Consider the following 27045-nt stretch of genomic DNA (forward strand, 5'->3'; position numbering starts at 1 on the left):
TATAACTTTGATTCTTATCGAATTGTTACCTGATCTTTCATTAAATGTAGAATTAGTATTCGAACGTATGTTTCGTTCTACGCAGTATAAAAAAATCAAGCAGCGCATGCGTATGAACTACTCTTTTCGGAGGAGCTACCGCGAAAACCGAAATCAGCAAATTGTGGGGATCTTTCTCTTTTACTCCAATGAAGGCGTTATTAGAGTGACAGGGAAAGATGCCCGCAATTTGCGAACTACGATTTTCGCGTTTATAGCGGCTCTACTCTACAACAAATCGCATACGATTTAATATACATTGCGGCTTTTGATTGACAATTGAATTCGTTGCACCTACTTCATCGGCAATGTACAAAACATCGCAAGTGTTTTGTCGCGAGGTCTATGGAGCCCTATGTCTAAAATTCATCAGGCCGTGCGATTCTTGGCTGTTCATTAAAACCTACGAAGCGCCGCTGTCCGCCATATTGCCCAGTTCCCATATTGAACGAAAATTTTCGACATTTCGGTAGTGCGTTTGTTATGTTAATATTATTGTCTAATAATCTATTCTAAGAGTTTGTTACACCTTAGAAGTAATCTTACGAGACATGGATTCTCTGGTAGGCTACGGAAGTGACGATGAGCACGAAAACGATCGCTATGGTGGTCATCACTCATCGGTAAGTTTCTATTTTTTGATTTTCATTTTTCTCAGCCTGTTACCTAAACAAAGTGATCTTTATTAAATTTATAAGAAACATGGTCTATTCAAGATTTCATATTAGTCCATGTTACAAATTAATTAAGCTGCTTTTACTACTATAAACAATAACCATATTAGATATATAGCGTTTATTGGTAAAAAGTAATATTTACATGTCAATAGTTATTTTAAAAACTAGCAAAAAATACATTGTTTATGTCTAAAATAAATAAATAAATAGTTTTTATTAAGTAAAATCTAGAGTTGAAATTATGACTAACCTTGGTAATGTATCTATCTTAAGGTTTTTAGTCCTTTTATAAATCCTTAGGAAATTACCAGGTAAAAGGGTACCTCTTTTAACTGGCCACATGTGTTATGCCACTGCTGTTACAATTACCTATGTGCTTAATTTTCAATGTCACTGAAAGGCCTTGCTTACTAAGTAAATAATTTTTAAACTGTTTGCCGGCATCAAACAAAAAGGATCCCTCAAAGGGACTTTGTACAGCCTATCTTGTGCCATATATGTGACACAATAAAGAATATATACATACCTACACAAATGTACAAACATGTTAGACTATCATATTTAGTAAAAATTGAGATACAGTTATTAATCTGCCTTCTCTTGACAATAGAATGACTTTGTAGGGCGCGGGGCGGCGGCGCGAGGACGACACCAACTACGAGGAAGTCAACATGGACATGAGCGAGGTAACTACCTTCATATTGCCCTTCCATTTACTCCATCATCTTAGCCTTTATCCTGGTCGCATTCTCAGCTACCACTTTTGAGCTCAGCGTCTGCTGTAGGTACTTCTATTTGTACGGTTGTGTTCGAAACATGTTTACAAGCCAACAATCCAAAAATAAATATATTTTTGGAATGTTGGCTTGTAAAGATTTTTGTGCCCTCAACTGTACTCGCAATTCTTGGGATTGTGTCGCTAATAGCAGACCCTTGGCTCTGAGATACAATTAGGAAAGAAATAAGATGAGGAGATTGCTCTTCTAGTTATGCTGTGTATTGTCAAGAGTGTTTCAGGTTGAGAAGAGGTTAAACTAAAAAATATTGGCTGAAGTTAAGATGTTAATACAATGACTAATTGATCCATAGAATAATTAATTAATTGATACAATGGCTGATCAAAATTTGCAAGATGTTTCCTACTAAAGTTAATGAAAGTTTAAAGGTGCGACCACACCGCTGCTTAAAAAACGGTGAAGGTACGGAATCGTGGTGACGCATCGTAAGCGTACCGTTTTGCGTGCCATCCACACCGCTGCTCAAAATACGCTGACGGTGCGGAATCGCAGTGACGTGCCGTACATTTTCCGTGTTTACTATGAGGGCATGCGATAAAATCGTGACATTTATGATGCGTCACTGCGATTCCGCACTGTCGGCGTGTTTTAAGCACTGCTGTGAAGTGCATGCGATAAAAACGGTACGCTTACGGTGCGACACTGCAATCCGTACCGTCACCGTTTTTAAGCAGTGGTGTGGTCGCACCTTACAACTGTAAAAGTACAGTTACAATTAAAATCTGACTACAAATATTTAAAAAAGTTGCATTTCAATATGGTTACAATTCTTTTTCCAAATAATAGACTTTGTAGATTTATATGTATTTGGAACTCAACTCAACCAGAGACCTCATACATGCCCAGCCATTAAGTATAGATTAGCCTATCGCAAGTAAACTTCACTATAGTATACTCTATATATCAGATGTTTTCAAAGATGATATTAACACTTTTATTTTATATGGTTACCCATTTGTAAATTGACACAAAACCAAAGTCAAATCCCGGTGAGGCTTCGCACGGACTGAGGGCTTCTTGCTGCTACGGTTCACGTAAGTACATAGAATAGACATTCTGAGACAGAAACATTATAAACTTAACATGAAAAACCCTTAACTTAAACAGTTAATCGCATTCAACTGTGAGTATGAATATATGAACTCAGCAGTTTTTATTGTAAGGATACCTGTTTGGGCTTATTTTTAGGACAAAACTTATAACATCCTATCAATTGGTGGTGGTAAAACCCTTGCTGTTGGTGGACAAAAATGGAGAATTTTATATATTTGTATCATAGTTTACATCTCTCCAGAATTATACACAGTTGATTCATGTGTATTTGTTAATTGGCTACATAACTGAAGATTTAGGTATTCTTTATATTAATATTATTAATATGTATTGACTGTTGAATATTGGTTAGAATAGAACCATACATATATATCTTTAATTACTTATGTTTTTAAGGTCTTGGGCCTTCCTAAGACAGTCAACTATCTACTATTTTCATTTATTTCAAATAATTTCGTTTAGTATAATTATTTGTTTTCACAATGATAAAGGTGACGGTATATAATCAGATAAAAATATTTTTAAGATAATTTCCAGGTTCATTTGGAGGGATAGAATCTTCAGAAACTTTAAAGAAGGTTACAATAATTTTACGATTTAGACTCACGTAGTCACTCGCGCGAAATGTTTCAAGCACTAACAGGGCGAGTAGCGTTAAAGAAGGATTTTATTATTTTTATTAGGTGTTAGGAGCTTAATAATTGAAAAGGAGCTGTAGTATAACTTTGGGAACAAATTAAATTGTCAAAGACGCCTAGTAAGATGGCATGTAGTCTAGAAATTGGGATGGGTTCCGCCGTGGCGGGGTGGCCTAGGGTTTATGGCGTTAGGGTTCGAATCCGGCCTTCACCACTGGAGGGCTTCGTCAGTTTTTCTTTTGCAAAACTACAACTCGAAAGAAAACAGTCTAAACTGAAACTACGCGACTCTATTTTATCGCCACGGCACGGGAGCGTCTAGCGATAAATAAAACACTGTTAGCCTTATCGCTTTAACTTGGCCACAATTTATTGCGAATACACCGCGTATATATGTACGCGTAGCACGCTATTATATGTGGGTGCGGTATGATTGATTTACTACGTGGGTTGGAAGTTTTTTTGATAGGTATGTTCTTTATGTATGAGTAGTTAGGTACGTCTATGGATACGACGATATGTAGTCAAATTTTGGATTTAATATACATGAACATAAATATATAATCGAAATATTCAATAAGTCCTAAAATCACTAGATTTTCAGCTAGAAACGTGATTAATTTCTATTGAGTGGGGTAGGTAAGGTACTACGTTTCCCTGTAGCAGTTCTCCTTTTTTGTTTGTACGAACATTGAAAATTCGACCTTTAAATATTAAAAACAATAAAACCTGACTTGGCATGGCACAACGGCAATCCATGAAGATGTTTTTCAGTGAAGAACCTACCTACCAATAAATATTAAACAATAAATATAGCATTGTTGTTCGGCGCTTAAAGTATATTCTGAAACTTGTCATTCCGCACAATATGCGTCGAAGACGGATTTTGGGCTCAAATTGTATTCAAAATTGACATCTAAGCGCGGAAAAGTTGCATCCACAGCCACACCGCAGTTAACTTTTATGGAGCAACAGTAGAGCAACACTGGGCAGCAGTTAGTTGCCTAATGTTATCGTGTTGCATAGTGTTGAAGTTCTACAAAAGTTAACTGTAGTGGTGGAACAAAAGTTAAATGCACTTAAACACGTACAGCGGGCTGCTAAATTGCATCGACACATTATGAAATTCATTTTTAGAGTGGCCATGCAGTTTTGCTGCTAGATGTATACATCAGTTAATCGAATAGTTAGGTAAGATAGGAGACCCTTCTGAAAATTCAACGCTTTAAAAAATAAAAACCGGACAAATTAAAATTGAAAATGAAACATTGAAATAATGTTTCGGAGTTGCGATAGGTAACCCTGCCCCATGTACCTGTCACAGTGTCAGGATGTAGCGTATTGTGTATTGTCGCAGGACTCGCAGCAGGAGTCGGAGCCCGAGCTGCCGCAGGCGGAGCGCCCCAACGACCGGGGCTCCGATAAGGGTAATACTTACATCCTTTATTACACTTTGCATTTACATGTTTGTTACTGTAACTATACAACTTGTGTATAGGGTAAGTAGCCAGTAACTGGCCACCCAAAACTAAAAATGAATCTATTCACCTATAAACAGAGATCATTTTAGTATAAGGTTTCAATAACTGGCCAGCCTTCAATAACTAGCCACACTTATACTAAAATGAATTCTGTTTGTAGGTGAATAGAAATAATTTTTAGTTTAGAGTGGCCAGTTACTGGCGAATTACCCCATTTTAAACTAAAAATAAAATCAGAATTTTATAATCGAAGAAGAATGGAAATATATTCACCGTTTTGAACAAAATTCGGCCATGCGACTATTGCGACCTTTGACTTTTTTTCAAAAATTAACGAAAATAATTCAAATCCATTGCAAGTTTGTTTCAAATGTTTTTAACAGTTTACATATTTTGTTAACAGCCGACAGTCGCGATCGCGAAAGGTCACGCGGCACACATACGTAGATTTCCCCAATCTAGGCGGCCAAAAACATTTTATCGTATAATCGAGTTTAATATGGGATATTTAATAAAAAAACCTTGTAGTCTTTTATAATTAAATATTATTTCAATAAATAAGTAAAAAAAAAAGTAATAATTTTTTTTATATAAAAAATTTCTATCAAAAATTAATTTAAGCTATAAAAATACACTTTTGCATCTTAGTCATTTTCATATACAGTATAAAATAAATAAAAGTATACAAAAAACATAAAATTTTACTTTTATTATCTATTCGGCTCAGCAGCCATTAATAATTCCATTGCTTAGCTGGAAAACGTCTTGTGTGCCCTTTTGTTTTTGGTCCTCGTACTGCTCAAAAGTGGGTCCGAGGTTAGCAGTAGCCTGTGGCAAATGTCCAGGTTACACGCTTCCCTAGAAAACTTTCTCGCATAGTTTTGCCTGTAACTCCGAAAATGCTTATTCCGGGCTTCTGCCGCTTCCTCAGACAGTTGACCGATTGGCAATATCGCGTTTTCTATAATTTTCGCACCATGTATTAATACTTTGTGCATAGTTGGCGTCATGGGATTGGTTGGGTTAGTAGCCCTTATTATTTCGTATTGTCGCCGAGTAAGATCGGCTTCCACAAACATCTGGAGTGCTTCAAAAGGAGACAATGGTGCGATTGATTCTGATTCCTTATTACAGCATTTCTTGTACTTAGTGGCTCGTGTTGGAGAATTCGTTATTTCCTTGAGGACTTTTGAAGCATCTCTTTTTCCACCTGTTTGTAAACTTGTGCAGCATGGACTATGATATCATCATCTACAGTAGCTCGGATTTCTTCTGTTTTCCTCCTTTTGGTCCGTTCACTCGATTCCGCAAATAATTTGTTGGGACGACCCTGCCGATGAATCGTTTCACAAGGGATTTCGAAGGTTCCTTCCAACCAAGCCTGATTTTGAGTTAAAAACAGATCTTCTCTCCTCTTTGCAGTTATCCACCTTTGCTTTATTTGTGCCTTAAAGTTCGAAAACTTACGTTTGAGGTTCTTTTTACTTTCTTCGGTGTGGCCAAGAGATTATTTTCCAATTTCTCCAAATTTTCACTGAAACTTGGTAAATTCTGTTCTTTTATCTGTTCATACAAATATTTACGAGTCACTTCTTTAATACCAGAAGCACTGGATAACTCTGAAATAAAAAAAAACGAATTATGTTAAAGTAGAAAAATGTGAAGACGTTTTAGAGTTTTTGCCCTGTTAACTTAGATTGGTTTAGAAATTGCGAGTAGCACGTAGTAGCAGCCGTTTTCACCGGTTTTGTTATGTTTAATATGTAACCAAAATTTTAAAATATTAATGGTCGCTGAGACGGACTAAAATGCATTTCAAAACAACCTTTAAACTTTGATAACTAAGAAAAAGTACCATTAAAAAAGGTCTCAACTTTAACTTATCATTTAGTATGAAAATAAGGTGAAAATAATAAATTTTATGAAGCAAATACATAGATTCTTACCTGAATTATTAGAATCCATCACGTTAACGTCACTTTAGATCGTAAAAAAATAATTATGAACTTTGTAAGTAAGAGTAAATTTAACGCGCTTAAAACTGATATGCACACTGCTAGCGATGATCTAGTTTTGAATACCTGTTGATAAGCACATGCTTTATCAAATAAGTTAAATAGGGTGGGGGTGGGTCCCCAGGAATGTCAACTATATAAGGTAATTAGTAAATTATACCGATAATGAATTTCACTAATTGGACTTTTGGCCGCCTAGATTGGGGAAATCTACGTATGTGCGGCAGTTCCCGTGACCGCCGGGATCGTCGCCGCGAGTCCCCGCGGCGCGACCGCGCACGTGACCGTCGGTCGCCCCGGCGCGATGACAGATCTAACAGGTAACTACTACTTAACATACCTTTAAGCTTTGGATTCCTCCGAAAACGGTGCCGTCATATGACGGCCGTCATATAGCGGCCGCAAAAGACGGCCGTCTTTACGGTGGCGACATGTGGAAAGTACCACGGCGTCATAACACACCGTCATCCACCAAGGTCAAAGCGGCAAATTTGAAAAATGTAGGCGCGATGGGATAACGTCCCATAGAAAATTTTAATTTCGCGCCTTTTCGTACTGACAAGATTTGCTTGATCATCTATAATTTACTTGGAGGATGAAATATCATCAGAAGAGGAAAATAATCGTAGTACGGAATCATTTATTCAAATCTCGTGTCATTTATTCAAAATGGCGTCACCGCTATCTAATAAAACGTTCACGAAACTATCGACAAGGTCATGACGGCCGTCATCTTACGTTACGTTGACAATCAACGTAACGTAACGCCGTCTAGGAAACCGCGCCATCTTGTTTACATAGACAACGTTCTAGTGACGTCAGTCAACGCTATATAGCGGCCGTAACATGACGGCACCGTTTTCGGAGGAATCCAAAGCTTTAGGGAAGGTAGAGAAAGGGCAATAGAGAGTACTCTCTCCAGGCGAGTTATGCCTGGGGACCGAAGTCCATGAGAGATAGTCAGAAGGAGTATATATAGTAAGTGACATTTGAAACTCCGTAAGTGCGATGTAGGTTTCTACCTCACGAACGCCATCTGTTAGAATCATGTGGCAAGTCGTCGACAGTGACAGCTGGAGGAGACGCCACATACCCAGTACCAGTGATCGGAATTGGTAGTGCCATTTCACGGGACTTCGGTGCGTAAGCTTAGTATGGATATACCTTTTCACCCCTAAAGACATGCCAAGAAATATTTTTGTGAAAAAATAAGAGTCTTGCAATCTCGAGTCTTATCCATGTTAAGTACAATGTTTGTGGTCATTCACCCCAAATGGCACTATTTAATGGATCATTGCCCATTACCCAAGTTACCCAACTGTCTTATAAAACAGATGCAGCTAAAAAAGAAAAGCTCGCTCGATGTTATATTGGCATTCTCAAAAGCTGCGTATTATGGCAAGTCAACTCGTACAAGCTTTTGGTAAGACCCAGAGGATAAATCTTTCATTTGTATATATTGCCTATATACTATACAAAAAGGTTGTCTGGAAGAGTTCGCTCTTTAGTGATAAGACCGCCTGTTGTTACGTCTGTCTTAGTGTTTTCATGTATTATTTGTGTCTCTAAATGTTTTATTGAGGTTGTGCAATAAAGAGGATTTGTATTGTATTTTATATAGTATGAATATGGGTCAATCAACTATTTCTTGTTGTTATTCTGTCCAGGGATCGGATACCGGTATTTTTTGTATGGGAACGGAAACGGTATTTTTTCGTTCTTTGCTAATTACTTCATTTCTAATTGGGCAATCAAATAATACGAAGTCGTAACCTAAAAACACAACCGAGTCCTACATTTCGAGTATAAAATAATTCGAAAAATATGGTTATTTCTAAGTTTTTGCAAAAAACCGGTTCCGATCCCTGATTCTGTCCCATCAGCGAGGAGACAATAGTAGCATAGATTGTTAGAAGAACTGCTGTACCATGTTCTACTAACATGCTCGGTAGATGTCCCATTATGGAAAGGTTTACTACCATAAAATGCAAGTTTGGTTCATTTAAATACGAAAAACCTAGAGTTTTAAGAGTGAAAAACAGCATTAATAAAGTTGTTAACTTGTTACAGATCGGACAGACCGGACCGCAGCCGCGGCCACGAGAGCTCCCGCCGCGGGCTGCTGGGCGACAGACCCGATGACAGACCTGACAAGGTATACACACGTCAATTACAACCTCTAGACGCCCAGAGGCCTATAAAAAGGTCTCCCGTTCTATTGTATTATGAATCTTTAGGATATAGTTATTTGTACAACAAGAGATCAAAGTTTGATATTTCTTCGAGTGCTTATTTTGAGTCCCGTGCAAGCGAAAGATTCTATACTACTCGCTACGCTCGTGAATCTAATTTAGAATCTTGAGCGTAGTAAGGGACTCGAAGCGCACGAGATGTAAATAACTTTGATCTCGTGTAGTTCACAAAACTTTTCACCTCAGCAGTGAGATAATATTAGAGAACCCGAAAAATGTATTCCTTCTTCATCACTTACCTATTCACTCATGTTTTCTTAAGATATACCAACAATTAAGTTTTCACCTCAGCAGCTCGAACAAGGGTACTTTGCTACTTAAAAACAGTGAGCAAAATCGCATTTTGCTCATTTTGTCTCACTCAGTGAGCAAAATGCGATTTTGCTCACTGTTTTTAAGTAGCAAAGTACCCTTGTTCGAGCTGTTGAGGTGAAAAAATATGTATCCAAATTACATTTGACTTGGCAAGTTTTATTCCTTGAGTAGCTAGCGGATATTGAAGAAAAATTCATGGATTTTACAAAATTTTATTTAACTTGCAATGTAAAGTTTGTGTATATTTGTACGGGTCAAATCTTGCAAGTTAAATTTGACCCACTTCCAATGAAACTGAAAATTTACATACATATGTAAGTCCTGTGACAATGCAATATTATGGTACCATCGAGCTGATCTGATGATGGAGACAGGAGGTGGCCATAGGAACTCTGTGATAAAACAAGGCAACCTAACTGTGTTTGGGGTTTTTAGATTTGTCTCGATGAGTATTAGTTGCCTGTGGTGAGAATAGTACAGTCAACGATAAAAGCTTGTACCAAAAATGAAATTTTTGCCAAAAACTTATTTATTAAAAAAAACCGGCCAAGTGCGAGTTGGACTCGCGCACGGAGGGTTCCTCACCATCAACAAAAAATAGAGCAAAACAAGCAAAAAAAACGGTCACCCATCCAAGTACTGACCCCGCCCGACGTTGCTTAACTTCGGTCAAAAATCACGTTTGTTGTATGGGAGCCCCACTTAAATCTTTATTTTATTCTGTTTTTAGTATTTGTTGTTATAGGCGGGGGAAGAAAAAATTTTGCTTGCATTAATTCGTACAGTTTCGAAAGCTTTTTCTAATCAATATTTAGGGTTTACAGATGCCCACGATACGATTATCTCCAGTACCGTAATTGAGCTCTTCATGAAATTAATGACCCTAGGGTCAATATCTAGAACACTATACAGACCAAATCATACAGTCGGGATAATGTATCAATTATATGTCTTAAGTTAGTTCATGATTAATAACAAAGAAATCCCGAGAGTTTCCTGTGAGCTGTGTACAGTAAGCTCAATCTATAGTTTTTTTTTAAATAATCGATATAAATGTAACTTAAAAATTCCTACACAATTCGAAAATTTGATGATTAGGTCATAATATTAATCTCAATTGATATGAAAATTTGCACCACTCGGATACCGTGAGATCTATTTATTATGATTTTTTATTTTTTATTTTATGCTTAAAAAATATGTTTATTCATCCTACACTCGAAAATTTTATATTTCTACAATTATCTGTTTATTTAACACGTGTTATCAAAAAAATATTGGAATAATAACAAGTGCTTTGCGAGAAATCAAAATAAATAACAAATAATTTGAGACCAATACTTTTAAAATTGCTACGCTCAAAATAGCTACGTTCAAAAAGCCTAATGACAATACTTTGAAAGTCAATATTAGTAAAAAAAACGTCACCTTTCTCACTTGTTTGACCCTGACATATCCCATCCATACAAGTGTCAAGAGTGACGTTCCTTCAAAAACGTCACTTTTGTCACTTGTTTGACACTGCCATAGCCCATCCATACATGTCAAAAGTGACGTTTCTTCAAAAACGTCACTTTTGTCACTTGTTTGACACTGACATAGCCCATCCATACAAGTGTCAAGAGTGACGTTTCTTAAAAACACGTCAAGTTTCTCACTTGTTTGACCCTGACATATCCCATCCATACAAGTGTCAAGTGACGTTTCTAAAAAAAACGTCACTTTTGTCACTTGTTTGACAACGACATATATCCCATCCATACAAGTGTCAAAAGTGACGTTTCTTAAAAAAAAGTCACATTTCTCACTTGTTTGACCCTGACATATCCCATCCATACTAGTGTCAAGAGCGACGTTTCTTCAAAAACGTCACTCTTGTCACTTGTTTGACACTGACATAGCCCATCCATATGTCAAAAGTGACGTTTCTTTAAAAAAAGTCACTTTTGTCACTGACATATCCCATCCATACAAGTGCCAAGAGTGACGTTCCTACAAAAACGTCACTTTTGTCACTTGTTTGACACTGACATAGCCCATCCATACAAGTGTCAAGAGTAACGTTTCTAAAAAAAACGTCACCTTTCTCACTTGTTTGACACTGACATATCCCATCCATACAAGTGTCAATAGTGACGTTTCATAAAAAACGTCACTTTTGTCACTTGTTTGACACCGACAATCCCATCCATACAAGTGTATTAGTGACGTTTCTTAAAAAAATTTCAGCTTTCTCACTTGTTTGACCCTGACATATCCCATCCATACAAGTGTCAAGAGTGACGTTTCTTAAAAAAACGTCACATATTCACTTGTTTGACCCTGACATATCCCATCCATACAAGTGTCAAGAGTGACGTTTCTTCAAAAACGTCACTTTTGTCACTTGTTTGACACTAACATAGCCCATCCATACATGTCAAAAGTGACGTTTCTTTTAAAAAAAGTCACTTTTGTCACTTTTTTGACACTGACATATCCCATCCATACAAGTGTCAAGAGTGACGTTTCTTAAAAAAACGTCACATTTTCACTTGTTTGACCCTGACATATCCCATCCATACAAGTGTCAATAGTGACGTTTCATAAAAAACGTCACTCTTGTCACTTGTTTGACACTGACATAGCCCATCCATATGTCAAAAGTGACGTTTCTTTAAAAAACTCACTTTTGTCACTGACATATCCCATCCATACAAGTGCCAAGAGTGACGTTCCTACAAAAACGTCACTTTTGTCACTTGTTTGACCCTGACATAGCCCATCCATACAAGTGTCAAGAGTAACGTTTCTAAAAAAAACGTCACTTTAGTCACTTGATTGACACTGACATATCCCATCCATACAAGTGTCAATAGTGACGTTTCATAAAAAACGTCACTTTTGTCACTTGTTTGACACCGACAATCCCATCCATACAAGTGTATTAGTGACGTTTCTTAAAAAACTTTCAGCTTTCTCACTTGTTTGACCCTGACATATCCCATCCATACAAGTGTCAAGAGTGACGTTTCTTAAAAAAACGTCACATTTTCACTTGTTTGACACCGACATATCCCATCCATACAAGTGTCAAAAGTGACGTTTCTTAAAAAAACGTCACCTTTCTCACTTGTTTGACCCTGACATATCCCATCCATACAAGTGTCAAGTGACGTTTCTTCAAAAACGTCACTTTTGTCACTTGTTTGACCCTGACCTGACATATCCCATCCATACAAGTGTCAATGTCAAGAGTGACGTTTCTTTAAAAACGTCACTTTTGTCACTTGTTTGACACTGACATAGCCCATCCATACAAGTGTCAAGAGTGACGTTTCTTCAAAAACGCCACTTTTGTCACTTGTTTGACACTGACATAGCCCATCCATACTTGTCAAAACTGACGTTTCTTTAAAAAAAAAGTCACTTTTGTCACTTGTTTGACACTGACATATCCCATCCATACAAGTGTCAAGAGTGACGTTTCTTAAAAACACGTCACCTTTCTCACTTGTTTGACCCTGACATATCCCATCCATACAAGTGTCAAGTGACGTTTCTAAAAAAAAACGTCACTTTAGTCACTTGTTTGACACTGACATATCCCATCCATACAAGTGTCAAAAGTGACGTTTTTATTTGAAGAAACGTCACTTTTGACAGTTCATGAACGACCAAAAATCGTGATGTTAAATAAAATTATCAGTTTCGTACGGTAGTCCCCACGCTAGCCCAATGCGAATTGGGGACTTCACATACACCTTTGAATTTCTTCGCGGTACGGTAGACTTTTTAAACTTAGGTCAGCTAAACGTGGGACACATGTCGTTACAAGTTTCGCAATTTATACATTTTAAACTTAGGTCAACTGGACGTAGGAAAAAAGGTCGTTAGTATTTTCGTGCACTAGCAGACATTTAATTGCTGGTGACTGTACGCGTACGCTCGTATAAAACGCTACTCTGTAACCGCCCTAAGATACCTTCATCCTATCCAATCCGTTGCTTTGCGGCCGTGCGGCCTTGAGGTATCGCCATCGCTTCCCCTCCCGCCCCGCGCCGATCATTTAAATAATTTAACGATAGCCATTTTTACAATTGTGACAAAAGCTCATTGTATTAATAGGAGATTCTTTGACGTTGTGATAACATTAATTACAGGCTGTATGGTGCATTAAAAAAATATACTGTAGAATTAATGCGCGTGGGGTAAAATACGTTATAATTGTTTAAAAAATAGTAAAAATAAAATCCCCTGGTTTTTTATTTTATTAGATTGAGTAGAATAATTGGTGTAACAATATAGTGGAAAATCACCAAGTGTTTAATTAATGTTGTATTGTAATTATTTATTTCAAACATTTTTATTGCTCGTGACGTATGCACCACTAAAAAAGTGGTGCATATTTTACTTACAGTGTAAAATATTTAGTTATGCCTTTTGAACAAAAAATCGCTACTGTAGAATTTGATGTTTACATCTTTTTAAAAACTAAATTTTTAAATTTTTTTTTCCAAAAATCTCAATATATTTTTTAGAGATTACTTTACACATAGATTCACAAAATAGTGTTCTATTATATTCCAAACACAAATATACTGTAGGATATAATGTGATGCTCTCGAACAATTTAAAGTTTAGTAACCGGCCTATTATAGCGGCAACAGAAATACATCATCTGTGAAAATTTCAACTGTCTAGCTATCACGGTTCGTGAGATACAGCCTGGTGACAGACGGACGGACGGACGGACAGCGGAGTCTTAGTAATAGGGTCCCGTTTTTACCCTTTGGGTACGGAACCCTAAAAAACTATCCGTTATTCCTAGTCCCATCCTTGGGACTGGCAGAACACAGAAGGCATGTGTTAGTGTTAATGTAATGTTGTTGGCAGCCACCAGCGCTCATGGACCTGAAGTTCGGGGACGGGGCTCCGGGGCGCTCGCTCGACGCACGAGACGCCGTGTCGCCCAGGTAACCTATCTGTTTCTTTACACACCTATTATGTTATTATGTCGGCACTTACCGTAAGTGCCTTACGCCCCACGTCTTTCCTAAAACGTTAAATTTTTACGTTTTTTACGTTTATTAGAGCTGTAATTAATTACAGCTCTAATAAACCTTTCAATACACTCACATGTCATCCGTGTCATCGTACGGTAACCTTTCTGTTTCATTAGACACTTATTATGTTATTATGTCGGCACTTACGCCCCACATCTTTCCTAAAACGTTAAATTTTTACTTAATTACAGCTCATTCGTTATTCATTTCAAAATAACCTTTCTATACGCTAAAATTATTTCCTCGCATGTAATCGTAGCGAACAGCTTTATTGAGTACAAAAATTGTCTACATTTTACATATTCTTGGGAAATCTAAAAGGTGTAAAACAATTAAGAATAAGATGGACATATTCGCTGTAGGTAGGTAATCAAATAAGTAAACTTTGGTAATTTATTTATTAGTAGATCAGTGGACCACTGTCTTAAATCGATTGGATTTTTTTTATTCCTTCGTAGTTCAATAGTATTTTCTCCAATATGCTCGGAAATGTTCACCTTATTGTAGCAAAAATAGTACCGGAAGTACTTCTTTATTGACAAACTCTAATTTAAAAAAATAAAACTATCGATGTCCTGTTCTAGCGGACGGAAAGTAAAAAAACACTACAGTAATAACTTATTACTGTAGTGTTTTTTACTTTTTTTTAATAAAAAACGCAAACAGCCAATTATTATAGCCGCGGGCCGCGTCTACACGACCCGCGATCAGCTATCATTTCAAGCTATAGGATAGAGTGAGATAGTAATATAAACGACCTTACATGTCTCGTTCTTACAAGACCATTGTGCTCGTGTATGATCGTGCGAATACTGCTTAATAAAATCAAAGATTATTTTTATATTTTTTTTAAGGATCTCATCCGTGTTCATAAAGCTTATATTGCACAATTATAGTTTCTATCTTTGTCTTACACCAGTACTAGAACCCGAAAGAAAAGGATGAGTATAGTTTTTTTTGTTCTTATTTACTGACAATTTGGTTTGACCAACTATATTTTCAATGAACGAATATTGAATGGTACTGAATGGCAGAATAAGTATGTGCCTTTAACTTTTAAAAATAAATTAAAGAGGGAAATTGTTTTTGACGTTTTTGATGTGAAGTTTCGATTTGAGTGATGCTCGATGCTTAAATAATTATTATTTTACTTTATTTTCTCGCATGATTTGGAGAAAAGCACTATATATGCCTCGGCAGGAATAGCAATTCGTGGATTCGTCTTCTTTGTCGGACTCCGCTACGCGTCGTCCGACAAAATCGAAACTCATCCACGAATTGCCCTTTCCCGGCCTCTGCAATAATGTACTATTTATACAGTCGTGATATAATGGAGAGCTTTTCAGTCTTGTACCGTGTTAAGGCCACGAAGCTTGCTGAGTGGCCTTATTGGGTACGATATTGCAAAGCTTGTTTATATACAGTCGACGAGTAGGAAAAAAAATAATTAATGCTACATTTTTATTAATGATTGTTTGTTTTGTAGGTTCGTAGATCGCGATCGTCGCGACAGAGACAGAGGATCGCGAGAGCGCGAGCGTGACAGAGATAACAGAGAGGGACGTTACAGAGACCGTCGCGATGACGATAGAAGGTAAGGCTGGCTGATGTTTATTAGTTTATCCAAAATAATTATTTAAAAGTGAATTCTACCAGCAAACATAAGAAAACAACTCAAAATTAGCATTTGATTACTTTAATGTGAATAAAATGCAACTTTGCTATCAGTTTTTGAAGTGCAAAGTAAGCCTTTCCGAGCTGGTGTGGTGAAAAGAATCTGATTTGACTAGTAGTCAAATACTCTATTTAGCGTGGTCTACCTACGAATTGTTTGATATAATATGTAAATGTCTCCTGTGTCAGGTCCCGCGAGCCGCGCGCGCCCCGCCCCGGGGCCGCCTACCCGCCGCCCCCGCCGCCGCAACATGGCGCCGGGTAACTATGCACATACCTCGTTCGTTTTTAGGGTTCCGTAGCCAAATGGCAAAAAACGGAACCCTTATAGATTCGGCATGTCTGTCTGTCTGTCCGTCTGTCTGTCCGTCCGTATGTCACAGCCACTTTTCTCCGAAACTATAAGAACTATACTGTTGAAACTTGGTAAGTAGATGTATTCTGTGAACCGCATTAAGATTTTCACACAAAAATAGAAAAAAAAAACAATAAATTTTTGGGGTTCCCCATACTTCGAACAAAACTCAAAAAAATTTTTTTCATCAAACCCATACGTGTGGGGTATCTATGGATAGGTCTTCAAAAATGATATTGAGGTTTCTAATATCATTTTTTTCTAAACTGAATAGTTTGCGCGAGAGACACTTCCAAAGTGGTAAAATGTGTGCCCCCCCCCCCCTGTAACTTCTAAAATAAGAGAATGATAAAACTAAAAAAAATTGATGTACATTACCATGTAAACTTCCACCGAAAATTAGTTTGAACGAGATCTAGTAAGTAGTTTTTTTTTTAATACGTCATAAATCGCCTAAATACGGAACCCTTCATGGGCGAGTCCGACTCGCACATGGCCGCTTTTTTTTAGCATTAGAAAGAACTTGAAAGAAGATAAGCGATTTTGACATGTCTTTTAATTGAAAAACACTTTTTAAAAATCAGTAACTATTACTTATGAAAGCAGAAGACTATAAAAGATCGTATTAGATTCATAATTGTTACATATTTACCGTAACTTATGATTAAAATGTGTTTTTCAATTAAAAGACGCATCAAGATTGTTTACCAAATTTCTAATGCTAAAAAAAAACGAAGTATAGCTAGTACTCTATGAAACTAAAGAGAGCCTCGCAATCTCACGTTGCTACAATTACATGCGGCCCACACCAATTTTGGTGTCTAGCCATAGTAATTGCCGCGCACCGCTACTGAATGGACGCCTGCTCGCGCTTGCGCCACCTAGCGGTCATATCAGTCGTAATAGACGCGTTTTGTTAGAGAGTGAACCTTCTGTACCTAGTACTATTGTTTATTCTGTGTTAATGGGGCTTCGGTAATCGGTGTACAATACACTACCCGCAGTGGTCAAAATTGCAACTTCTCTTCCTTGCATCGCCTTCCGCATCAGCTCATCACTGAAGGTCGCAGTTTCTATCGCTATATTTTAGTAGCTGCGAAAATTATTATTACAATTATTAACCTTATCTAGTATGTAACAGTTTTTCAAAGAACCATACGAATCAAGTCTTATCTTAAAATTGCAAATATACGAATCCGAGAATGGGCCTTTTTAGAGTTCCGTACCCAAAGGGTAAAAACGGGACCCTATTACTAAGACTCCGTTGTCCGTCCGTCCGTCCGTCTGTCACCAGGCTGTATCTCACGAACCGTGATAGCTAGACAGTTGAAATTTTCACAGATGATGTATTTCTGTTGCCGCTATAACAACAAATACTAAAAACAGAATAAAATAAAGATTTAAGTGGGGCTCCCATACAACAAACGTGATTTTTGACCGAAGTTAAGCAACGTCGGGCGGGGTCAGTACTTGGATGGATGTCCGTTTTTTTTTGCTTGTTTTGCTCTATTTTTTGTTGATGGTGCGGAACCCTCCGTGCGTGAGTCCGACTCGCACTTGGGCGGTTTTTTAAATATAAATAAAATATTTTTTTTAATTACACAGTAGCTCCGGATACACCGAGCGTCGCGGCGACGGAGACTACAAGCCTTCCTCGTTCAAGGTCAACAGGAAACTGGATGTTATGGAGAAAATGGGTAAGTCTTATCCATAATAGGGCTTCCAATATCGGGATCCCGTCTTTTTTGGGCATTTTTCAATACCGGTATTTTTGAATGCAATAACGGGATCCCGGTATTTTTAAAAACATGCGAATTGTACAGTATAAACCCTCTATATCCATTAAAATGATCAAATTCGGCTGCATCAAGACACGCCAGTCGCATAAAACTGGTATCTCACTTCTAATGATTATTTCATTTATTTGCGCCCTCTTTCATAATTTTATTGACTTTCCTCTAGTCTATTGTACTCAGTGCTTATATTTGTCTACCGTTCTTCATCAATTCTCATGTACTCAAATGTGAACTGGAAAAAATCCCTTAAAGCCATAAGTTTGCCTTTGTACTGCATATCCTGTGCCATAAATTTGTGTTCTGTGTTTTGTACAATAAAGAGTTTATACATACATGTAGTATATAAGCAAGAACAGAAGAGATCCCGAACAAGGCAGTTGCGCGGACCGTCCTGTACCCGGATCGTAACAGGACTCTGTTCTGGTCACAGTCGCTCTGTGTACAGGCCGGTCCGCGGGACTACCTTATACTCTACACTATCCTGACAAGAAACTGCAAGATACCTCATAAAATACCTTAGAAACACTCCGCGGGATCACCTTATACAGCTAAGCCAGAAACACGAAGAAACTGCTGCTACAGTGGTGGAACAGGGACCAGGTGGGCCGGACATGCGAGCCTCACAAACAGGCCCCAATTTCACATCGGTGACAGGTGCGACGATTGTAAAACATCACTGTTGCTGACGTCACAGGCATCCATGGGCTAAGGTTACCGCTTACCATCGGACGGGCCGTATTCCTGTTTGCCACTATCATTGTATTATTTAAAAAAACTTTATTACATCGGAAAAAACAGATATGTGACGTTCCACGGCAAAAGGTACCTTATGGCACTTGGCGCTTACGTCGCATAGCGCCGCAATAATAATAGCGCGCGGCGGCGGAGCGACGTTAATAATAGCGTAAGCGCCAACGGCCATAAGGTACCTTTACCCGTGGGACGTCACAATTTCTCTTGCGAAGTTTATAACAATTGTCACAAGATTTAAAAGAATTTTCGGGTAATTCTTGACAGGAAATGAGTTCTGTGTCGGAATTTTGTGACAATTGTCGTGTTTCATCGTCGCATCTAACCTAACGCCTTGACAATAGAGGCGTGTTCAGATATTTGTGAGCGCCTTAGCCGCTCCGTTATATCTGAAGGCGACTGTACAGGCCGGTCCGCGGGACTACCTTATAGGGTCTGTGCGGAAAGAGAAGAGTCGTAGAATGTATGGGCTCCCCTACATTCCAGGATCGTGATGTAATGTAGACGACATTACATCACGATCCTGACAAGAAACTTTTTGATGATTGTCATCTCGGCAGGTCAAAGGATTGGTCGACGTTAGTCATAATTGTCATAAAGGTCTTGTTATAACGATCTTACAACAAATCAAATTAATTTTCTCAAAAATGGACTCAAAAGTCGACGTTGCCGGTTAAAAAATAGGTCGCGAAGTGCGTAGTTTATGGTCATTCAAAAAATTAAAAAGTTAAAAACATTGCAGTCTCGATTTCGGGACTGCAATGTTGCATACAAATTCCATTATTTAACGAGTTCCAAACTTTTTTAAACTTTAAATGGCCATATCACATGAAGGCAACAACAAAACACACTTCCTTCTATAATCCAATTACAAGAATGTGCCGCCAATATAACGATTTAACAGCCGGTGATCATCGCGGTAGGGGCATTGATATTTTTGACCCTCACATCGCTAGGTTTAGGAAGTGCTTGGCTGGCGTCCTCTTCTCCTCTTCTCCCACTAAACTGATGACATCTGCCTTAATCCTCTAAGTTTGTTTCATCTGTGATGTTTAATAGTTTTTATATGTAAAGTTCGTTACTCGTTATATTGTAATGTTTAGATAGTTTTTTCTTCTCTGATATTTTTCACTGTAGCTATAATATGGTGTTAATTAGTTTGTAATATTTCCGCTAAATTGTAAAACATGCTGTGTACACTTGTTTTGGATCTCGTGCTAGATTTAAGCCATAATGTACAATTGTATTACCCATGATATTGTACGATGTCTGTTTAGTGTACCTAATAAAGTAAAATAAAATAAAATAAAGGCATAGGCTCATTAAACAGCCAAACAGATGATCAGCACTTATTATTATAATGTTGGTACCGCGACTATTTAGGTGTCTCAAATACGTTGGCGTATTTTCAACAGAAAAATACACTTCTTTTTTTTTTAAAGGCGGCAAGCAAATCTTTTTAATGGTTTTACTTTTTTCTGTGAAAATTAGAACGTTGCTTCTGTAAAATATTTCTATTTCTTGCACCATTTTTGAGAAAAGCACTATATATGACTCGGCTAGGCTACTTGCTGGCTTCGGATTCAATTAACCGGACTCCCAAGGTCGTCCGTTTAAAACGAATCCTCAGCCTGCAAGTAGCTACTTCCGAACCTCGACAATAATGTACTAATTATAACGATCTTACAACAAAGGCCGAACGACCCGATAGTCGGGATCGTGATATTACAGCTTTATATGACGATTTCTTGTGGCTTGGCGCGGACGTTTTGTTTGGCTGGGTGGCAATGAATGTGTTAATTTCCTCAGGTCTGCAGATCAAGACCCCCGACGGTTCCATGGCGACGGCGCAGCAGCTGCGAGCGGCGGCGCACGAGCCCGGACACCCCGCCCCGCTCCCCTCCTACTACAACCCGCAGGCCAATAAAATACTCGATCAGGTCAGTTTAGCTTTACACCGAGTAAGGCGCTGTACGTATCGCGCTTGCATTACACCGCCACGGCTGCTGAAGTGGTGGAGTATGTATCAAATATCAACATTTATTCAGCAAATAGGCCACAAGGGCACTTTTACACGTCAATATGGAATTTACATACAGCAAAAAAAAACACATCAATAATTATAAAATACAACTAAGCCGTAAATATCAAATCAAACTAACATAGAGATGTATAAAGCCTCTAAATGTCGAATTACAAAAAAACGCAATAACAATAGTATTGAAAAAAAAAACACAAAGATACAAAAACTATAATCTAAAATTATTTAGAGATGTAAATGTCTCTAAGTGTCATCATAACTAAAAGATTACAATATATAGTAGTTAATCAAATTATCCTTAGAAATGTATAGGGTCTCCAAGAGTCAAAATCCTGTATACCTAATTAAAACATTCATTAAATTAAAGAAAATGATAGTAAAAATAAAATAGCATACGAGAACCGAATGAGGTGTGTCCATGTAATTATACTCAAAAATAAAGTAAAGTATGTGCACCAGAAGACCGGTTACACGCTGACGGTGTTCCCGCTTCGATCGCGCCACTACGTGCACTTCAACTCTTTTGTGGTGCGCGTGCGCGAGCGCTGCAGGGGACCATCGAGTGCGCCGACTTCTGGCCGAGGGGTGTCGTGTTTCGGAGGTTCCGGGGCAAACTGCCGAATCCGACACAGGAGCAGCAGATGCAACGGAGCCACGCCGTTTTATCGACTAAATAACTAGTGTTTAGTTTTTAACCGACTTCCAAATCTAAAAGGAGGAGGTTATCAATTCGGTTGTATGTTTTTTTTTATTTATTTTTTATTTTTTTTTTATGTTTGTTGCTCCATATCTCCGTCATTACTGGACCGATTTTGAAAATTATTTTTTTGATTGTATGTATATGCATACAGATTGGTCCCGTTTTTGTCAAAACCCAGTTCTGATGATGGGATCCATGAGGAATCGAGGGAACTCCTCAAATCTTAAAGGCACACATATAGTGATTTTTGTATTTTTATCAACAAATCAAGCATATACATTCAAAAAAGTGACATTTGATGAAGTGGAACTGCTGATGATGATCAGAACGGAACTCTTCAACGATGCATAGCACACGTCTGACGATTTGTCCTCTTCGTTATGTTTGTTAAGCAAGTTAAGTTTTTAAGCTACATTTTTGTCAAGCTCGAGTGCTGATGATGGGATCCATGAGGAATGGAGGGAACTCCTCAAATCTTAAAGGCATGCGTATAGAGATTTTTGTATTTTCATCAACAAATCAAGCATATACATAAAAAAAAAGTGACATTTGATGAAGTGGAACTGCTGATGATGATCAGAACAGAACTCTTCAACGACGCATAGTTCACGTTTGGCGATTTGTCCTCTTCGTTATGTTTGTTAAGCAAGTTAAGTTTTTAAGCCACAATTTTGTCAAGCTCTAGTTCTGATGATGGGATCCACGAGGAATCGAGGGAACTCCTCCAATCTTAAAGGCATGCGTATAGAGATTTTTGTATTTTCATCAGAAAATCGAGCATTTTCATTAAAAACTGTCGCATTTGATGAAGTGGAACTGCTTATGATGATCATAACGGAACTCTTCAACGACGCATAGCTCGCATTTGGCGATTTGTCCTTTTCGTTATGTTTGTTAAGCAAGTTAGGTTTTTAGGCACATTTATATCAATCTCAAGTCCTGAACATGGTATCCATGAGGAATCGAGGGAACTTCTCAAATCTTAAAGGCATCCGTATAGAATTTTATATATTTTCATCAGAAAATCAAGCATTTACATTAAAAACTGTGGCATTTGATGAAGTGGAACTGCTGATGATGATCAGAACAGAACTCCTCAACGACGCATAGTACACGTTTTGTGATTTTCAATTTCGATTTTGACTTGGATTGGGCCCCGGACTCCGGACTCGGGCCCGTACTCGGACTCGGACCCAGACCCGGACCTTGACCCGGAAAACCACTATGATACCTAAACTAAATCAACCACTATGATTACCATAAAATGTATACATATTACCAAATAAAGTATAAGCACCGTTAAGTGGGTTAGGCTAGTAGTTAGAGAAGTCGGTTTTTTTCTATTAAAGATTATAAGTTTATAAGATACATATGTATGTTAGTCTGCAAGGTATTTGTAATATGGGCCTTGTTGCCTGAATTAAATTTCTAAATAAATAAATAAATAAAAATTAACACTCACCATCAATATTTAAGAGCTATGCTCTTGTCGGTGGAGTAATCGCCACTCTTCTCTTTGCTGGGTCAGCCTTTTAACTCCCTCGTACGACACGACAGAAACTATCTTTTATTTGGCTGAGATATGTGATCCTGGGCCTTCCTCTGCGTCTTCTACCCTTAATCTTGCCCTCCAGGATGTTTCAAGAGAATCTGTCGTGCCGTATCTGAATATGTCGCCTTGAAGAAGTCGTCATGTATGGGTTTAATATAAAAATGATTAATAAAAATAATGTCAAACAAAACAGCAAAAAAAAAAAAAAACAGGTGGCCAACCATCTTGCCCCTTCTGTTAGCTATTGTGTCTAACAGGCATCTCTTCTCTCATGCCATGCTCAGTACTTATTGAAGACTATCATTTGATATTTACCAGTCGCTTTTCGGTGAAGGAAAGCATCTTGAGGAAACCGGACTAATCCCAATAAGGCCTAGTTTTCCTTCTGGGTTGAAAGGTCAGACGGCAGTCGCTTTCGTAAAAACTAGTGCCTACGTTAATTCTTGGGATCAGTTGTCAAGCGGACCCCAGGCTCCCATGAACCGTGGCAAAATGCCGGGACAACGCGAGGAATATGATGATGATGATGAGGTAATTTGAAGACTTCTAACCACTTACCGTGCCGTGTGACCGGCGCGACAGTATATTGCCCGCGAGATAGACTACACGTCCCTCTCTAATTAATGCAGTTAGAAAAAGACGAGTAGTCTGTCTCGCGGGTGAGATACTGTCACGCCACTCCTGTGCTAGACTTGGGGCCAGTTGCACCAACCACACTTGACAGACTGATCAACATTACTCACCAGAGAACTATGCAAATTCACATACAATACAATTTTGCGAACGCTAACGGTGCCATACGGTTTGGTTGGTGCAATTGACCCTTAGTGCCAGTTGCGCCATCCGCACTTGACAGACTGATCAACATCACCCGGCGCGCCACGGCGGTTTACTATGAAACTAGCGAACTCTGACAGACGGTTTGGTGCATCCACAGACAAGACATTCTCTAGACTGAGCATAGTAACGCTACCCCCTCTGCCACGGTAGTTTTACTCCATCTTCGAGTCAATCCCGTGCCGTGATTGGTCCGTGTCTTTGAACGGACCAATCACGGCACGGGATTCGCTCACCTCGTCCCCCCGCACCCCCGTATTTTTGTCAGCATCGGTTTCATGAAATAATTGCTCTAAACTCAGTCTAGAGCAGTGGTGGGCAAACTTTCTTCATAGGGGGCCAGAAAGTTTAGGAAATTTAAGTGGAGGGCCAGAATTGTAGCCAAAATTTATTTTGTTTTGCGATTTATTTTTGAACCGTGGGCCAATACCATATATTAATTATTTCATAGGACCGGCGGCGGGCCGGATAAAACCATTCACGGGCCGGAGCTGGCCCGCGGGCCGTACTTTGCCCACCACTGGTCTAGAGGATTCCTAGTCTATGGGTGCATCCGACCCATAGAACTTCGATCACTAATATCTGTCTCTTCAGGTGGCGAAACGTAAGCTGCTATGGGCACACAAGAAAGAAGAAAAGTCTGAGGCCGAGAAGGCGGCGCCCTGGACGGGGACGCGGTTCGCGGCCGACCAGGACGGCAAGCAGGCCTCCAAGTTCATGCGGCTCATGGGCATCAGAGACCCTGGTGAGTACTTTGTAGCAGGGATGTTGCGAATATCCGCATCCGCAACCGCGGAACTTCCGCATTATTTTTAACATCCGCATCTGCATCCGCATCCGCATAAAATCGATGCGGATTTAATGCGGATGCGGATGTGGAACAGGTCGGTACAGAAACGTCTTAGCATCGGCGTAAGTGCTAGACTGCTAGGTAATTTAGTCATTAGCCAAAAAAACCTATTAGAAATGAGCAGTCAAGCGTGAGTGGGACTTAATGTACGGAACCTTTGCTTGGAACGCGAGTCCAACTCGCACTTGGCCGGTTTTTTGAAATAAAAATTACTAAAATGTAATATTTGACGTTTTTTTATGTATCTATCTTGACATCCGCATCCGCGGATGTGAGCCGTTAAAAATCGGCATCCGCAACATCCCTGCTTTGTAGTTGGAAATTAGACACATTTCGACCTCGAAAACAGTGAATTTAGGGGGAGACGTGGGAGCAATATCCTGACTTTCTTGTTTGTCTGTCTATACCAAATTTCATCTATGTCAGTTCAGCGGTTTAAGCGTGAAGAGGTAAGACAGATATATCGTAGGTATTTTTATAATATTAAGAGGGATTCGTGCGCGAATTATACGTAAAGATATATTTACAGATGCGGCGTGTAGATTTCAGCACTATTATATAGTATTATACTTCTGTGAAAAACTCATGAAAGTTTATGCTTAATTTTAGTGCATATTTCTAGAAGTAAATAGGTACGTGAAAACTGACGCGAGATTTATATTATTAGTACGAAGTTTAGAATAAGTGTTCAAAACAAAATAAAACACATTGAATTTATTAAACTAGTTGTAAAGAATCGTAACTATTTCCGTGCGGGCGCTCCGCCAAGTGCTATGACGTGCGCTATGATTAATGACGGCAACGTCAGCACGTCAAGTCGAGCACGCTTCCGATTGGCAACGATTAGTCGGGCTGTCTGGCTCCTAATCACCGTTTACTAGGTCCAACAGTTTAAAGGGCTCTTCGTGTCTAATTCGACAAGTTTCTTTTCTGATAATTAACAAATCTCTGTCTTTTTTAAAGACTCATTTTAACCCCTATTAACGCATAAAATTAATATTATGGTAATTAGTGGCCAAGGGGTTCAAGGCGTTAGCCCGGATTGCTAAAGACGCCGGTTCGAATCCGGCCTTCACCACTGGAGGGCTTCGTCACGTTTTCTTTACGATATTATCAGTTTGATGTGTGTATCTCTGGTAAACTCTCAAATAGATGAACATCGGCTGAGTGCGATTTTCTATAAAAGATTGGAAAATTGGAATACACCAACAATGGTTATCAACTTATCAGATAGATTTTTATTCACTAGATGGTATTGTAAATTATATCAATACCATTTAGTGAATTAATTTCAGGAATTTAAATTTTAATGTTTCAGAAATAGATTATCATATCAGTTATAGACTATTAGCATTTATCGTCATTATATACCTGGATAGGGAAGGTTGTTGAGTTGTTACTGTTGTTAGATATTTGTTTCACAAATTTATAAGCCTAAGTAATTAATCAAGTGTGAATCGATTTAAAAATATACTTGACAATCTATCTAAATAGTGAAATTGTGCTAAGTGAACTATGATTTAGACGTACCAGCATCATCTACCTGTCTAATAAATAATTAATTCATACAGACGCAGTCAAACAAGAGGTTCCAGAGAAGACCGTAGACCCCATCAAAAAGCAAGAGGAACTTTTCCAGGCCATGCAGGCCCAGTACGAGGTCGCGCGCGCCACCACGCACACCATGCGCGGCGTGGGGCTCGGCTTCCAGCGCGGACAGTACTAGTGCTAGTGCCTATAGTGAAGGACTGGATCTTATGTGATGAGTGAGCGTTCTAGGATCATAGGGCTTGTTCCAACGGCAGATATGAACTGCAAATCTTCCCTCCAAATCTCAAACGAACACAACAGTCAAATAGGAAGCGCCAGAGATAGCAGACTCCATCAAAAAGGAAAAGGAGCTGTTCCAAGCCATGCAGGCCCAATACGACGTCACGCACACGATGCGGGGCTTAGGGCTCGGGTTTCAGCCCGGAAAGTACTAGTGCTAGTGCCTATAGTGAAGGACTCGATCTTATGTGATGAGTGAGCGTTCTAGGATCATGGGGCTTGTTCCACGGCAGATATGAACTGCAAATCTTCCCTCCAAATCTCAAACGAACACAACAGTCAAACAGGAAGGCCTGGAGATAGCAGACCTCATCAAAAAGGAAAAGGAGCTGTTCCAAGCCATGCAGG

The 27045-nt window shown here is 38.7% G+C and overlaps 1 protein-coding gene across 1 annotated transcript; it reads left to right on the forward strand.

Moving 5' to 3' along the window:
* The first annotated feature begins 487 nt into the window (after positions 1-487).
* On the forward strand, positions 488-26652 carry LOC134657091 (arginine/serine-rich coiled-coil protein 2). Its single transcript, XM_063512644.1, has 12 exons — positions 488-662; positions 1340-1402; positions 4562-4631; positions 6900-7020; positions 8771-8855; positions 14143-14222; positions 15799-15906; positions 16176-16247; positions 17947-18038; positions 20697-20827; positions 24612-24762; positions 26439-26652. The coding sequence occupies exons 1-12, from the start codon at positions 591-593 to the stop codon at positions 26591-26593; spliced, it is 1200 nt and encodes a 399-aa protein (XP_063368714.1). The 5' UTR covers positions 488-590; the 3' UTR covers positions 26594-26652.
* The last annotated feature ends 393 nt before the right edge of the window (positions 26653-27045 follow it).

This window comes from Cydia amplana, chromosome 19, assembly GCF_948474715.1.
Source record: "Cydia amplana chromosome 19, ilCydAmpl1.1, whole genome shotgun sequence".
Classification (NCBI taxonomy): domain Eukaryota; kingdom Metazoa; phylum Arthropoda; class Insecta; order Lepidoptera; family Tortricidae; genus Cydia; species Cydia amplana.